Raw genomic sequence first — 15,216 nt, forward strand, 5'->3', positions numbered from 1 at the left:
GTATTTTAATGGATGAAAAAGCTAGCTTTGACTTTTGCAAATGTAGTAAGTAGCTTACGATGTCTTTAGCAGATGCGTGTAATGGCTGAATTTGATTATTATGGCAATAATAAACAAATCTTTTCCACTTATTTGCATAGCAATGTCTAGTGGTTGGTTTCCTAGCTTGTTTTATGACTTCCATACATTCTTGTGTAAGGTTTAAGTGTCCGAATTCTAAGATTTCAGGAGCCAAATTGCTAGATTCAGTGATGCTGGATTTGGATGCCTGATCTGTTGTTTGTGTTGAGTTAACAGATCGGGTCTGCTTGGAAGCTTGACATGAGGCACTACTGAGAGGTCTAGTAGTGTTGTGAACCAAGGTTGTCTTGCCCAGGTTGGTGCTATAAGTATGAGTTTGAGTTTGTTTTGACTCAATTTTTTTACTAGATACCGAAGGAGTGGGAGAGGGGGGAAAGCGTATGCAAATATCCCTGACCAACTCATCCATAACGCATTGCCCTGAGATTGATCTTGTGGGTACCTGGATGCCAAGTTTCGGCATTTTGCGTTTTGTTTTGTTGCAAATAGGTCTATTTGTGGTGTTCCCCATCTTTGGAAGTAAGTGTTTAGTATTTGGGGGTGAATCTCCCATTCGTGGATCTGTTGGTGATCCCGAGAGAGATTGTCTGCTAACCGATTCTGAATCCCTGGAATAAACTGTGCTATTAGGTGAATGTGGTTGTGAATCACCCAATGCCATATTCTCTGTGCCAGGAGACACAACTGTGTCGAGTGTGTCCCTCCCTGTTTGTTCAGGTAATACATCGTTGTCATGTTGTCTGTTTTGACAAGAATGTGTTTGTGGCTTATTATGGGTTGAAATGCCTTCACCGCTAGAAATACTGCCAGTAGTTCTAAGTGATTTATGTGAAACTGTCTCTGCTGAGTGTCCCATTGTCCTTGGATGCTGCGTTGATTGAGGTGTGCTCCCCACCCCATCATGGAGGCATCAGCCATTGTTACGTATTGAGGCACTGGGTCTTGGAAAGGCCGCCCTTGGTTTAAGTTTATATTGTTCCACCATTGAAGCGAGGTGTATGTTTGGCGGTCTGTCAACACTAGATCTAGAAGATGACCCTGTGCCTGTGACCATTGTGATGCTAGGCACTGTTGTAAGGGCCGCATGTGCAACCTTGCGTTTGGGACAATGGCTATGCATGAGGACATCATGCCTAGTAGTTTCATCACTATTTTGACTTGTATCTTTTGACTTGGATACATGGCTTGTATTACATTGTGAAATGCCTGTACCCTTTGCGGACTTGGAGTGGCAATCCCTTTTGTTGTGTTGATTGTCGCCCCTAAGTATTGCTGTGTTTGACACGGCTGAAGGTGTGACTGTGTAGTTGAGTGAGAAACCTAGTTTGTGGAGGGTTTCTATGACGTACTTTGTGTGTTGTGAACACCGTTCTAGCGTGTTGGTTTTGATTAACCAATCGTCTAGGTATGGTAACACATGTATTTGCTGCCTCCTGATATGTGCAGCCACTACTGCCAGGCATTTTGTAAAAACTCTTGGCGCAGTTGTTATTCCGAATGGCAACATTTTGAATTGGTAATGTACTCCTTGGAATACAAACCTTAAGTACTTTCTGTGTGAAGGATGTATCGGTATATGGAAATATGCTTCCTTTAGGTCTAGTGTCGTCATGTAGTCTTGTTGTTTGAGCAGTGGGATTACGTCCTGTAATGTCACCATGTGAAAGTGATCTGATTTGATGTAGGTATTTAACGTTCTGAGATCTAATATCGGTCTTAGAGTTTTGTCCTTTTTGGGTATGAGAAAGTACAGAGAGTAAACTCCTGTTCCTTTCTGATGAATTGGTACCAGTTCTATTGCTTCTTTTTGTAGCAACTCTTGGACTTCTAGTCCTAGAAGATCCATGTGTTGTTTTGACATATTGTGTGTTTTCGGTGGGACGTTTGGAGGGAATTTGAGAAATTCTATGCAATAACCATGCTGGATAATTGCTAGTACCCAAGTGTCTGTTGTTATTTCCTCCCAATGTTTGTAAAACTTGGTTAGTCTCCCTCCACAGGTGTTATGTGTTGGGGATTTGTGACGTCGAAGTCACTGCTTGTTTTGAGGGGTTTTGGGGCTTTGGAACTTCCCTCTACTCTTTTGGAATTGTCCCCCTCTATATTGTCCCCGAAAATGTCCCCGCTGATATTAGCTCTGATAAGTGGGCCTTGTTTGTGAGGTTGTGGGTTCTGTAGCTTGTCCTCGAAACCCCCCTCTAAACTGCGTTTTGCGAAATGTGCCTCTGCTCTGTGGGGAGTTGAGTGCGCCCATGGCTTTGGCCGTATCAGTGTCTTTTTTAAGTTTTTCGATAGTAGTGTCCACTTCCGGCCCAAACAACTGCTGTCCGTTAAAAGGCATATTCAGCACGGCTTATTGTATTTCCGGCTTGAATCCTGACGTACGCAACCATGCATGTCTCCTTATGGTTACTGCAGTATTTACTGTCCTAGCAGCTGTATCTGCTGCATCCATTGCTGACCGTATCTGATTATTTGAGATACTTTGTCCTTCCTCCACCATTTGTTGTGCCCTTTTCTGGAACTCTTTGGGTAAGTGTTCAATGAAATGCTGCATTTCGTCCCAATGAGCCCTATCATATCTTGCCAGCAGTGCTTGTGAGTTGGCAATGCGCCATTGGTTTGCTGCTTGCGCTGCAACCATTTTCCCCGCAGCGTCGAACTTGCGACTCTCCTTGTCTGGAGGTGGTGCGTCTCCTGAGGTGTGAGAGTTTGCTCCCTTGCGAGCTGCCCCTACTACCACAGAGTCTGGTGTTAATTGCTGCGTGATACACACAGGGTCTGTTGGTGGTGGCTTGTACTTTTTCTCTAACCTTGGAGTTATGGCCCTGCCCTTTACAGGCTCTTGAAACACCTGTTTGGAGTGTTTTAGCATTCCAGGTAGCATAGGTAAGCTCTGGTATTGGCTATGAGTGGAGGATAGTGTATTAAACAAAAAGTCATCCTCAATCGGTTCTGCATGCAAGGTGACATTATGAAATGCCGCTGCTCTTGACACCACCTGTGTGTAGGCTGTACTGTCCTCTGGTGGTGACGGCCTCGCTGGGTAACAGTCTGGGCTGTTATCTGACACTGGCGCATCATAAAGATCCCATGCGTCGGGATCATCCTGACTCATTGCAGTATGAGTTGGGGATTGCATCAGTGGTGGAGTAGCTACCGGTGATGTGTGCGTTGATGGTGGTGGAGATGGTGGCGGTGTTGCTTGTCTTGCCACCTTTGCCTGCTTGTCCTTTTCTTGAAAGGCAAGTCTTCTTTTCATCCTAATTGGGGAAAGAGTACTTATCTTCCCTGTGTCCTTTTGGATGTGGAGCCTTCTTTGAGTGTAGTCTGGCTCCATTGATTCTAGTTCTTGTCCGAACTTATGTCCTTGTATTTGGGAGGCCAGTCCCTGTTCCTCTGTGTATTAACCTGATTTCGGTTCCGAGGCTGGATGTTTCGGAATGGAAACCTTTTCGGTAGCCTTTTTCGGCTCCGACGACACTTTCTTTATTTTCGGCATCCCGGTCTCTCGGTGCCGACTCGTTTCGGTGCCGCTCTCTCAGTGCCGAACTTGCTCGGACCCGCTGTCTCGGGCTCGAGTTTGCTGTGTGCCGGTATCTCGACCGGAGTCGGATGACTTCGACACAAGCGTGCCCTTTTTCGGTGCCGATGATCGGTCACCTATTTTTCGGGTTAAGCCATGGCCTGTTGGCGGTGGCGTCCCCTGGGCTTTAGTGGTCTTCTCGTGAGTTTTAGGTTGACGTCTTACTCACGGTTTTAGGCGTTTCTTCGGGATCGAGCTTGTCTGATTCCGACTCCTGGATGGAGAAGGTTTCCTCTTCCTCCTCGAAGTGCCTTTGTCCTGTCGGCGCCAACGCCATTTGCAATCTTCTTGCTCTTCGGTCTCTTAATGTTTTCCTCGACCGAAACGCTCGACAGGCTTCACAAGTGTCTTCTCTGTGTTCCGGAGACAAACACAAGTTACAGACCAGGTGCTGATCTGTATACGGATACTTGTTGTGGCATTTGGGGCAGAATCGGAATGGGGTCTGTTCCATTAGCCTTGAAGAGACACGTGGCCGGGCCGACCAGGCCCCGACGGGGAATCGAAAAAAACCCAAAGGGCCACCGGAGCTCTTCAAAAGTCGGTGTCGATCTGTTGTAACTAACCCGATACCAAACGCAAACAATACCGTTGAATTTTCCGAGATTCTAACTATCTTTCCGAACCGAAAATCGGAGCGAAAAAGAACACGTCCGAACCAGATGGCGGAAAAAAAACAATCTAAGATGGAGTCGACACCCATGCGCAATGGAGACGAAATGGGAGGAGTCCCTCGATCTCGTGACTCGAAAAGACTTCTTCGAAGAAAAACAACTTGTAACACTCTGAGCCCAACACTAGATGGCGGGATGTGCAAAGCATGTGCATCTGCAGCTACACATGCCATCGAACATATATATATATATATATTCACTGCATATATTCATTGTTGATGTATTGCACTTTTTATGCCTGTCATTATTTAACTGCTGTGAGTATTTTAGCATTTACGCGTGTTTTACTGCATTCAAGTTAAATGCACGTTCATATATTTGTATGCTTTTATTTGATATCTGAGAAGTGTCTTAATAAATTCACAACTCAAACTAAGAGTGCTATATTATTTGGCACTGTTTCTTCTCAGTTTGAAGCAAAGCAGAACTCCAATTAAGAATGGTTTCCACCTTCTGTAGGTCCACACTAGTGCCTTCTAAGCTCAGAATGTACCCAAGGAACTCTAACTTGGTGGTATGAAAAACACATTTTTCCAATTTGGCACAAAAAATGTTTTTTGAGCAGTTGTAGGACAATAATGCGGACCAGTTGGATACATTCTAAGGAACAAGAGTAGATGAGAACATCAATATAAATCCTGCAACAGACATCTATAAGTTCTAGTAGTGCTTCATCTATGAAGAATTGATAGGCGCCTGGAGCGTTGCAGAGCCCATTGGGCATAACTCGATATTCAACAATCTGTACCGAACTTCGTTGGGAAGGCAGTCTTTCATTCATCACCCCTTCGGGCTCTGGCAAGATGATATGTTCTCCACATATCCAATTTGTTGTAAATCACTACATCCTTTACCTGATCTAGCAAAAGGTACGGGGTAAAAATGTTTCACTGTGATCTCATTTATTGTACGGTACTCTATAAAAGTATGATACCGCCCTTTTTGGGTGCAAAGAACAGATGTGAAGACACTGGTGACTAAGCATGATGGAAAAAACAGTTCTCTGGGTACTCATCTAACTATAAAAAAATATGTTTGTTTCCCTTTCCAGTGAGAGTGTATATTCTGTTGCAGGGTACCCTAGTTTAAAAAGGACTCCCTGGCTCAGAGGCTGAGACTGAAGGGTGGTAATATCTTACCTTACGGCGTGATTTCCCCTTGAATTGCTGCCAACATTGTCGTGATATCTTGCACGGTAACGTCGTGGGTGTTCAGATATTCTGGGTGAAGCAAGCACCTATGGCTTTGCCTTCTGTCAGACCAAATGACACAGGCACTTATTTTGTAAGACCCACAACATGACTTCACAGAGACGATAGAAACCAAACTCCTTTAACCCCATCCTCTCTCTTGCCGATAAAAGAAATACAGTAAGCAGATGAATTAGAACTAGGACGAGTGTCTTTTCTAGAGGCGTGATGAAAACTCCTGGAACTACTGTTGAACTTAAACACAACATAGCGTTGTAAGTTAGTGTCTCCCTGTCAGGCTCTATGGTTTACTAGATGGGAAATCTACCTGCGAGTCACCTTAGTTGTCTGGGGCTAACATTTGATCACAACTGATCCTTCCTTGAAGGGACTCTGGGAGGGTTGAGTTATTGTGATCCTTATGATTTTCTCCAGAAACGAAGGTTCTAAAAACTACAAGATACACATTGCAGTACTCAGACGCTTACACATTAGACAGAAATACACAGGATAACTGTTAACAACATGTAATACCGATTTCGTTATTGCTCAAGACCTTCACCATGTTCCTTCACAGTTGTTTTTACACTGGCATACTTTTATTCCAAAAGGTCCTGAATCTCTCTAGCAGGAATGCTGCTATTGGTCAGTCCTTTATTATACTACATCAATCAGTTTATTGTTCCCTTGGGTTTAGGATTCAATTGTTGGTTGCCTTTTACAAAATGGGATTTGCTATGCATAGCTAAAAAAACTAGTAATTGTAACAGAACTTCCTATTATGGAATCCTTCCTTTTTTTATGGCTTTTGTTTTCATTTTCAGATGATGACTTAGTTCTTCTGATTGAAAACGGAGTTCGAGAACCTGAAGACAGGAGTTAGTCATTGCTACAGGTAATTGTTCCTCTCTGGATCTTCTCTGTTTGACGAGCATGAGGCAAATCACAATGGTGAACTTAGGCGTGCTTAAATACTAGCTGTGCCCAAGATGGCAACCAAGGTTTGTAGAGATCTTAGACTGTGGCAACATCACAACAAAGAGTTAACATGAGGCAAACCACCATGAACCTGTAAAAGAACTCAATAGTCAACATTACATGGCCAACTTCGGGGAGCCGAGATACGTGCAAGCCTTCAAGGCCAGATACCACATGGTGATATCTCAGCCTGACACTAACAGATAACACTGTCAGTGTCAGGCCGAGATATCACCATGAAAACACAGTGGAGTGGAGGGATGGGCAAGGGCAATAGGGACAAGATTGGGATAACCTGGAAGCTCTGCTAGCCTGCTGCTGCAATGAAGCATCATGGAGATGGGCAGCAATAAGGGACTCAGACGACACTGGACAGCAACAGAGAACCGATGGGACTCTGACATACACCCCATAAAGTGTTCCAATTTCCCATGGTTTACAGTCACTGGTTGTTCAGCCACTTTTGAATGGGTCTCATATGTAATTTTATCTTTGGACTCAAGTGAACGAACTTAAGAGGCCATCATTTTCAGCATTTTTAGTACTGAGATGTCTAGTGATGGCGGGCTTGGTTCAGCAGTGCCTGCACACTGAAGGTTATGTAAGCCAGCGCTGTGGTTGTTTTAAAACCCAGGCCCAGGAACGTTTTGTCTTTTGGTTAGGAGAAGACATTTTATAGATCACAGAGACCTCTAGATGGTGCAAAAGAGTCACTATGCACTGCATTTTGGACCGACATTGTTTGAATGTGGTCACCCTTATCAGCCAGTGTCTAGCAAGGGATAGACATGGTTTTGTTTTCTCCTTCGGTGTGCTCCTAACTACTGCTAGTGCCTGGTAAATACTCTCGGTGCATACTTTGTGGCAAATGCTAATATTTTAATGTACTGATGCACTGATAATGTACCCCCATCACAAATCTGAGAATATCTCCTGTAAGCAGGAAAGTGTGGAGGTAGCCATCATTTAAATCTCCATTGACCGGATAGTCTCCCTTCTCCAGCAGTGGTATGACTTCTTGGGGAGCTCTGATCTAGAACCTTTTTATTAAACTGTTTACGAACCTCCGATCCAGAATAGGTCACACAATTAAGTCTTACTTTGAGACCAGAAAGTAGACAGAGTACACCTCTATGTTTGTCTCTTTTAAAGGAAAGTTATCAATCCAGTCATTGTGCAGCAGCTTTTGTACCGGAGTTTGTACTTACAACTAGCCCTTCCTGCACCTTTGCTGTTTTGCTGGTATTGTAGGTGGTTCGTATGAATTAAATACAATAACTGTTTCTTATCAAATTTAGCACCCATTTGTCTGTTGTAAAGGGCTCCCATGTACTTGGGAAGCCCTGTATCGCCCTCTACTTGTCTGCATGAGAAGACAACAAGTGAGTCACTGCATGAGTCTGAGGTAGACATGCTGGGGGTACTGCCTCTGGTCTTTCCTCTACCTTGGGAAAATATCTTTGGCTGCTGATGTTGCCAGTGGTTACATTGGGCAAACTGACTCAGTGTTGCTTGTTTTGTGGGCCAGTGGGGTGTTAAGTGGTGCCTTTCAACTCTCCTTTTTGACATGCCTCCAATTTTCTTTAAAAGGTTCAAAGACCTGCAGGGCCCACAAAGCTTTGGCTGTAGCATTTGCCTTCTTCATTGATTCCAATGTGCGATCCACCTTTGGGCCAAACAGATGGTTACATGTAAGTGGCATTCTCACATCATTCACTTGGACGTCAGGTTTAAAACCAGATGTGAAGCCTTGCATGTCTTCTTAGGACAATGCCCACAGTAGGTTGTCTGCCGAGTGCAGGCCTTACTTAAAGCATGAATTGGCTATATTCTTCCCATCATCTAGGGCTGCTATGGTCCTCTCTTGATATTCTCTTGGCAGATGGGTTCCTCCGTGTTGTCTCAGTTTTTGGTGCACATATTTACTGAGGAGGGCACAGGGATTGGCAATTTTCCACTGGGTGACCGCTGCTGTTTCATCTTCCTACCAATCGCCTTAAGTTTCTTTATTTTGTGGCAGCCCCTAGAAGCTAGTGACATGGCTCTGTTCCTTGCTATGGGAACTAAGAGTTGTGCTCTCCACATGCCTGTATTTTCTTGGGGTCTTCTGAGGATTCTCTGTACTTCCCCTCTATTGTAGGTGTTACTGCCTTACATGAAGCAGGCTTAGCAAAACCCTCTCATCGCTACTGGGGAATACTTGACAATATGGAAAATGCTGAGTTTTTTTTGTATACACTGCTTGATGTCTCAAAGAGAAGCAAGTACCCTCTTTTTTAGTTTCCATATGGACCAAAAACGCTTCTGCCGCTGTTTTGATAACCTCGAATATGTCAAACGGAGGTATGGTCTTGAGGGACACACATCCACCTCCTCTTTGGGGCATGGAGTCTGCCTTGATATCTTCCCACAGAGCCTTTTCTCTGTCATGTGTTGAAACCTAGCCCTCCTCCTTCAGGGGGAGTGTATTGATATTCTTACACTCCCATTTCTATATCATGCGCACCCTCCGTGGTGTTTCCTGTATCGTAAGTGCTTCTGCTTCCTTCCTCAGGTTTGTTTTACCCCAAAAAGCTTTAGTGCCTTGTATAGGGACATTTACTGCTCGAAAGCCCTCTTCTTTTTAATTAGATGTTCAATCTTGAGTTCCAGTGACCTCTTACTCCTCTCGAAGTCTAAAGTGTATTTATCCTACGGGACTCCACTTTCAAGGGTGCCTGGTTCTCCCACCCTTTTTTAGCTTGATCGCCCTTGGACTTTGAGGCAACAACTTTCAGCAAATCCTTACCAATGATTTTCTTCTAACCCAATAGGTTGGGATCAATCTCAAACTCCTTTGACTGCAGGTTTTTTCAGTATTGAGCATTTATGTTTGCAAGACTTGGTCTTCTAGTTTTGAAGGCTTTGATTTCTGTGTTTCAGGAGCTCGCCTGGATGCCTTTACATTTGACAGCTCCAATGGATTTTTAGTTTGGGGCACGGTAGGCTTATGATCTATACTCGTGATGTAAATCGTTGACTGCTGGAAGAATTTTCTTGAGGTCTCCGTCTTAGGGTTCACCCTGAGCAACCTCAGAATTGATGAAAAAACTAATCTCTTCCATTGAGGAGGAACATCTTGCCTGCCTTTCTAACCCAGGAAAGCCCAGCCATGTTCGCAGTCACGCAATGGGCTTTTACACTTTGTCTCTATGCAACAGTTTTAAGATTATATAGCGAACAGGTGAAGCAGTCCTTGGACTTATAGTCTATTAGAAGGCAAAATATACGAAGTGGATGTTTATTGATGAGAGGGAAATTCCTATGGCAATTTGGACATTTACAAATTGTGCTCAAACTAAAATGGGAAAGAGGAAAATCAGGCAACCCACTGCGACCAACTACTATTCTCTGACTACGTGGACTCACCACCCCAGAATATCCCCAAAACCATTGATCTTTTACAACCACTCCACTGCCTCAATGTTTTTTTAGGTCTTTTTGATGAAATTTCGGTGACTTCTTTAGGCGCTCCCTCAGCACACCTCCAAACCCCTTTGGTGGAAAAAAATAATCTAAAGTAGTGGGCATGTAAAGGGCACTGTGGGGTTATGATCAACTTCATATCAAGGCTCTGGCTATGTTGATGCCCATCAACAGTAAGGAAAATGTTTTGTATACAAACACGTCTGTACCCAATCACTAGATAGCAGTATTATGAAAAGCATGAGCATCTAGAGGAGACTTCCTGCTGCAAAAGCTGGTATGCACAGCTGCTAGACGCCCTGCATTTTATGTGATCTCTTCAATCAGCCTTGGGCATTAGGGGAAAGCACTAATCATTCTAGGGCTATAAAGAGCTGCAACAGTGAATACAAGGATAGTTGAAAGGTGTCACACATGATATGAAGACGAAGCTACTTGTCCATATCTATTTAGTTTGTTTCCACTGCATTTTGAACAGCCCCCAACTACCAAACGTAAAAAAGGCCTAATCAGGCAAGTGCTTATAGACAATGATGGGGAAGTGAGTGGAGGAGGGCAAAACGTTTTCCCACTATTCGAGGCGTCACTCACCATTTCAATATATCTATATATATATATTTATATCTATATATATCTATATATATAAATAATAATGTATACTTCTTTGTTAAATACTTACATTTCATGGTAAAGGCTTTCATTGTAAAGGCATATTAGTTGCAATAAATCTCGCTGTAAAAGCCTTTCGCTGTAAAGGCATTTTCGTAATAACGCTTGCAATATAAAAGCCATTCGTTAATAAAGGCATTTGGTATTCCATCATACATCCCTGGAAATGGCTATCTGGATGTCATGATCTCTGGAGGTAGTGAACTTGTCAGCCAGATAAGAAAGGTGCTGTTCTGATGGCTTTGTTGATGATGGCACTGGCTTTGAAGATGCTGTGGACCAGGAAGGAGAGCTAGTGAAGTTTCATTAGTGAGGATTAATTGATCATATTTCATCAGGCCCTTGATGAGGTTGAACCTTTGCCATTTTCCTCCAAAACACGACTGAGTATCTGACTTCAAAAAGGGGCTGTTCCTCCCCATTTGGCATAGCAAGGAGGTTCAACTGCTGCTACTATCCTAAGCCATCAACCACTGTATTACCAACTATTTAGGTGATGGTCTGAACAGCTCTCCCATTCTGGCCTTCAAACTGCTGAGCAGCAAATCAGCCATCAGCCAGCTACAATTTATGCAGAGGCAGCGTTCAAGTGTAGCACTAAAGCCTCAGTATCATATTCCTGATTTAACATGTGTCTGAAACTATTAAATGGTTCTGTAATATACAAATATGCTACTTGCACAAAATGTCTATAAATGTGTAAAGTAATTTGCACTCATCAAAAATGACACACTGATGTAATAGTAGACACAACAAAGACAGTAAGACCATGTGAAGAACTCTCCTCTCCCCCAGTCAATTAGGGTAGACCCATCAAACCTTTGGTTCTGTAACAAAATTTATTTTACTCTGTAAATACATGTTCAAAACATGAGCAAACACATTGTCAGTGGAAAAATACTAGCAACTAACATTTACTTTTATAAATAGAACTTTGGCATTCAAAATTCTAGCTGCAAATCCTACTTACAAAATATTTTAAAAAGAGGCAGGAAGAAGAAACCTAAAGGCATGAGCCATCCAGTGGCTCTTACTGTTTTTAACACTTGATGCATTTTCTTTTCTCTGAGTTCCTGACAACTATATGTACAAATGAGGTATTTAGTGCGCTTGAAATTCAGACCCACATTTACACAATACTTGATGCTGGCAATCCTCAGGGATTTATACAAAATGTACATATAGTCCAGCTCTGCATATGAATTTCAATTTTCGCTCACCATCTCATGCTGTCATTCTCTCCTTTTCAATATAAGCGGAAGTATAATCAACAGTTCAGATTTCCACTTTATATGGTGGATTTAAACAGAACCTCAGATGGGAAAATCATACCATACAAATCACTACATGACATCTAGCGTTTAGGTTATAAATACAGCCTTCTCACAAAAGCAATCTAAATGACAGCAGATTAAAAAAAGAAAGTGAATGCCATGGAGCTCTGAGTTTGGGGAAAGGCACAGAGACAAACAGTAGTCAAATTAGCATCACTGAAAAGTTATTGATTATATGTAAACCTTCGGGTTATACCCAAAATTCACTGGACAAGAGGGGCACATTTCCTCAACTAGAAGTCCCTCTCACTAATAGGCTTGATTACCCCAGCAAACCTATCCTGATACGGCACAAGAAGGAGGTATGCCAAGGATATGTTGTGTGTGCATTACCGAATTTGCTGAAATATTGTTATAGGCTTACTCCACTCCATTAGATTGATGGTGTACTGAAATTTTTCGCTGCAATCTTATCAGTTTTGCAGCCAATTGGGTGTTAAGACAACACCTTCCATTTTTAACTCCAAATGTATAGAATTATCCTAAACATTTATTTATTAAGGAACCCACATCTAAATCCACATGCACAGTATCTTTACCCTATATTATCTTGTAATGTTTCCTTTTATTGAACATTTTAATTTTCTTCTATGTATTATCCTAAGATAATAAGTCAGTTATGAAAGACGCTTTGTCTAAAACGAATTAGGACGAGCGCATTGGCTACCAAGCACGCATTTCCACTCTGCAAATAGTAAGTCGTCCATGAACTCCTTCTTCGAAGCACAATGCACACCATTTATGGAACTGTTTCACCATTACAAAGACATTTTCAGCGGGATGACCCTTTTTTGTCTGCCAAGGGATGTTGGGTTTGCATAGATCATCAAAAAATAATTTAAAAATACAGTTCTTTTTAAAAATAGAAAAAATATATCTATATTTGCTTCTGTACAGCTAATAAATATAGTTAGCAGGACGGTCGAAAATAGGGATCACACACAGGGCTCCTAATCTGCACAAAGGACAACTCACGTTTTGTAGAACACCTCCTTTGATACACGAAGAGGACTATACTCTACAAAATACTTTGGTATCCCTATTTACACACCAGATACCAAAGGCTAACATTAAGCACATATACAACTTCTATTGTTTGAGGATTAAAAAATGTTGCATGATCCGCCTAAGTTAAATTTAGAGCTTACTTAGCAGTACTCCTAATCTTCCTTAGTTGGGATACCATACATATGTTCCAGGGTGGTTACAGTCTAAAATACAGTAGTCTGTTACTGTAAGTATACCTTCTGTACAATCTATACATTGTAGCCCCAAAACAATGTATAAATAGCGATACTTCTATAAATCCAATCATAAAACACCCATACTTTTATAAACATCCATGGGTATTAAAAGATTGCCCCAGCTTTGCAGATTGTCTCCTACAGCTAAAACAACAAGTTGTCACAACCAAACTTGCTTCACACAATAAATAATCAAGGCTACCATTCGCTGACCCACTCATCTATAATAAATAGGATATCCATGTGAATCAAATTAACAAACACCCATTTCTTTTTTAACCACAGAAAACAGGAGCACATTCAAATCTTGTAAACGAAAACAGACCTCGTCAGCAGCCAATATCACTATGCGCCTTATATATTGGTAATAATAAATAAGAATGATGGCCTTGCGTGCTGCTTCATTTTAATTCAGGTCTGCAAAAGTAATGTAGGCCAATTCAGCACCTTTGCACAGGCTAGACCGCAATGCTGCAGGCCCTGGAGTAGAGAAGCGCAATGCTTCCCAATCAAGTGCATTTTATACTTTAAAACCTCAGTGTGCTATAATACAACATAGGCATAGCTTAGCAACGGTCAGTTAAATAAACTAATATGAATCGTTTGCCCCTTAGGTATGGTCATTCATCTGGACCACACTCTCAAATGGCTACAATCAGAGGAATGTTTTTAATCAACATTCCACCAACATGTCCACTGATGTACCGTTTTGCACTGCTGGTGATGAAGGAGCAGCACGTGAAAACACTTAACAACAATCTTAAAAGCATTAAAAAAAAATAACAAATACTACTCACTGGCGAGGTTAGTTGATTTTTTTGAAAATGCAATGTCAGTACAAATAGTATTGGCAGAATCTGCACTTTCCTTCTCCCTTTCGGTCTGTTGACGGCACTCTCCTCATCACCACCCCCAATTTTTCCTTACTGCCTCAAAGTCACTTCTGGCAACCCATAAGCTAATCATCATTATTTTGTTAGGCATACCAACCTTACATTGAAGCATTTGCCTTTTCTACGACGACTCCTGAACCAGCCAGTGACTCCCTTAAAAGGTCACCCATATATATTTATAGGTGCAGGAGTCGTCCTTAATAAGCAGCTTGGGGCTGCCGACACTGTCCCAAAAGTTGTTTGGCTTTTACATTGTATATTTACCTTGCAAACTCTATGGACTTCCTCCACTATACAGTGCTGCACTGAAGAAAAAAAAAGACAACAGTGACCTTTTTTGCTTCTTTAAGTGCATGCACTGTCCCCAGTAGTAGTACCACACAGCAGCAGCCATGTGCAGAGCCACACACACACACACACTGATTACAAAATGTGGGAGCTGCAGAACAGACTTAGACAAATACATTTCCAAATCACCTTTCAGTTAAACCACCACATGAAGCTTTTAGCATGTCTTGGTTCATGAACCCTCCAGTGTCTACTGCACAAACAAATTAAATCAGCCAAATGGGAGACACATTCCATCTCCTCTCATTGTAAAACAATTCACAGCTTGGTCCAACACTTAGTAGTCTGGAGAAGAGAAAGCACTGTTTTCTGGCACTTCCTCAACCACATTTTGACCAGAAGAAAGTGGAGAAGCGCTCCTGGTGTTCATCTAACTTTCCAAATATATTCATTCGCTGGTGACCACCAGAATGTAGCCTTGTAACAGAAAGCATGGAGGAACAATGAAGCAGCAATTTCACATCAAAAGTCAATACTGCTCTGAGGCGAACAGCGAGTCACTGGGTTATGCAGTTGTCCCCCATATCCTGTGCGTAACAGTCCGATATTATAGTTCTTAATTCATCGATATCCTGCCGTAACTGATGTACATCGCCTAGTTTTGTCTGGAGAGATTCTGAGCTGTGAGATTCGTCTCTTTCTTCAGATGAGGCATTGAAGGCTGTTAGCAAAACAAATAAAAAAGAAATGCAGCCGTGTATGAATAAAATGAAACGGTTCATACTATACAACACTCTTCAAAACAACATCAAAC

General features: G+C 42.2%; 1 protein-coding gene across 1 annotated transcript in view; it reads right to left on the bottom strand.

Annotated features, from left to right (window-relative positions):
* Positions 1 to 11,463: 11,463 nt before the first annotated feature.
* The window catches only part of CEP85L (centrosomal protein 85 like), a 415,641-nt gene continuing 411,888 nt past the window's right edge, over positions 11,464 to 15,216 (bottom strand). Inside the window, exon 13 of the mRNA XM_069235375.1 lies at positions 11,464 to 15,123. Within this exon, the coding sequence (XP_069091476.1) occupies positions 14,960 to 15,123 (164 nt within the window). The 3' untranslated portion in view covers positions 11,464 to 14,959. The remainder of the gene's footprint in view (positions 15,124 to 15,216) is intronic.

This window comes from Pleurodeles waltl, chromosome 5, assembly GCF_031143425.1.
Source record: "Pleurodeles waltl isolate 20211129_DDA chromosome 5, aPleWal1.hap1.20221129, whole genome shotgun sequence".
Taxonomy (NCBI): domain Eukaryota; kingdom Metazoa; phylum Chordata; class Amphibia; order Caudata; family Salamandridae; genus Pleurodeles; species Pleurodeles waltl.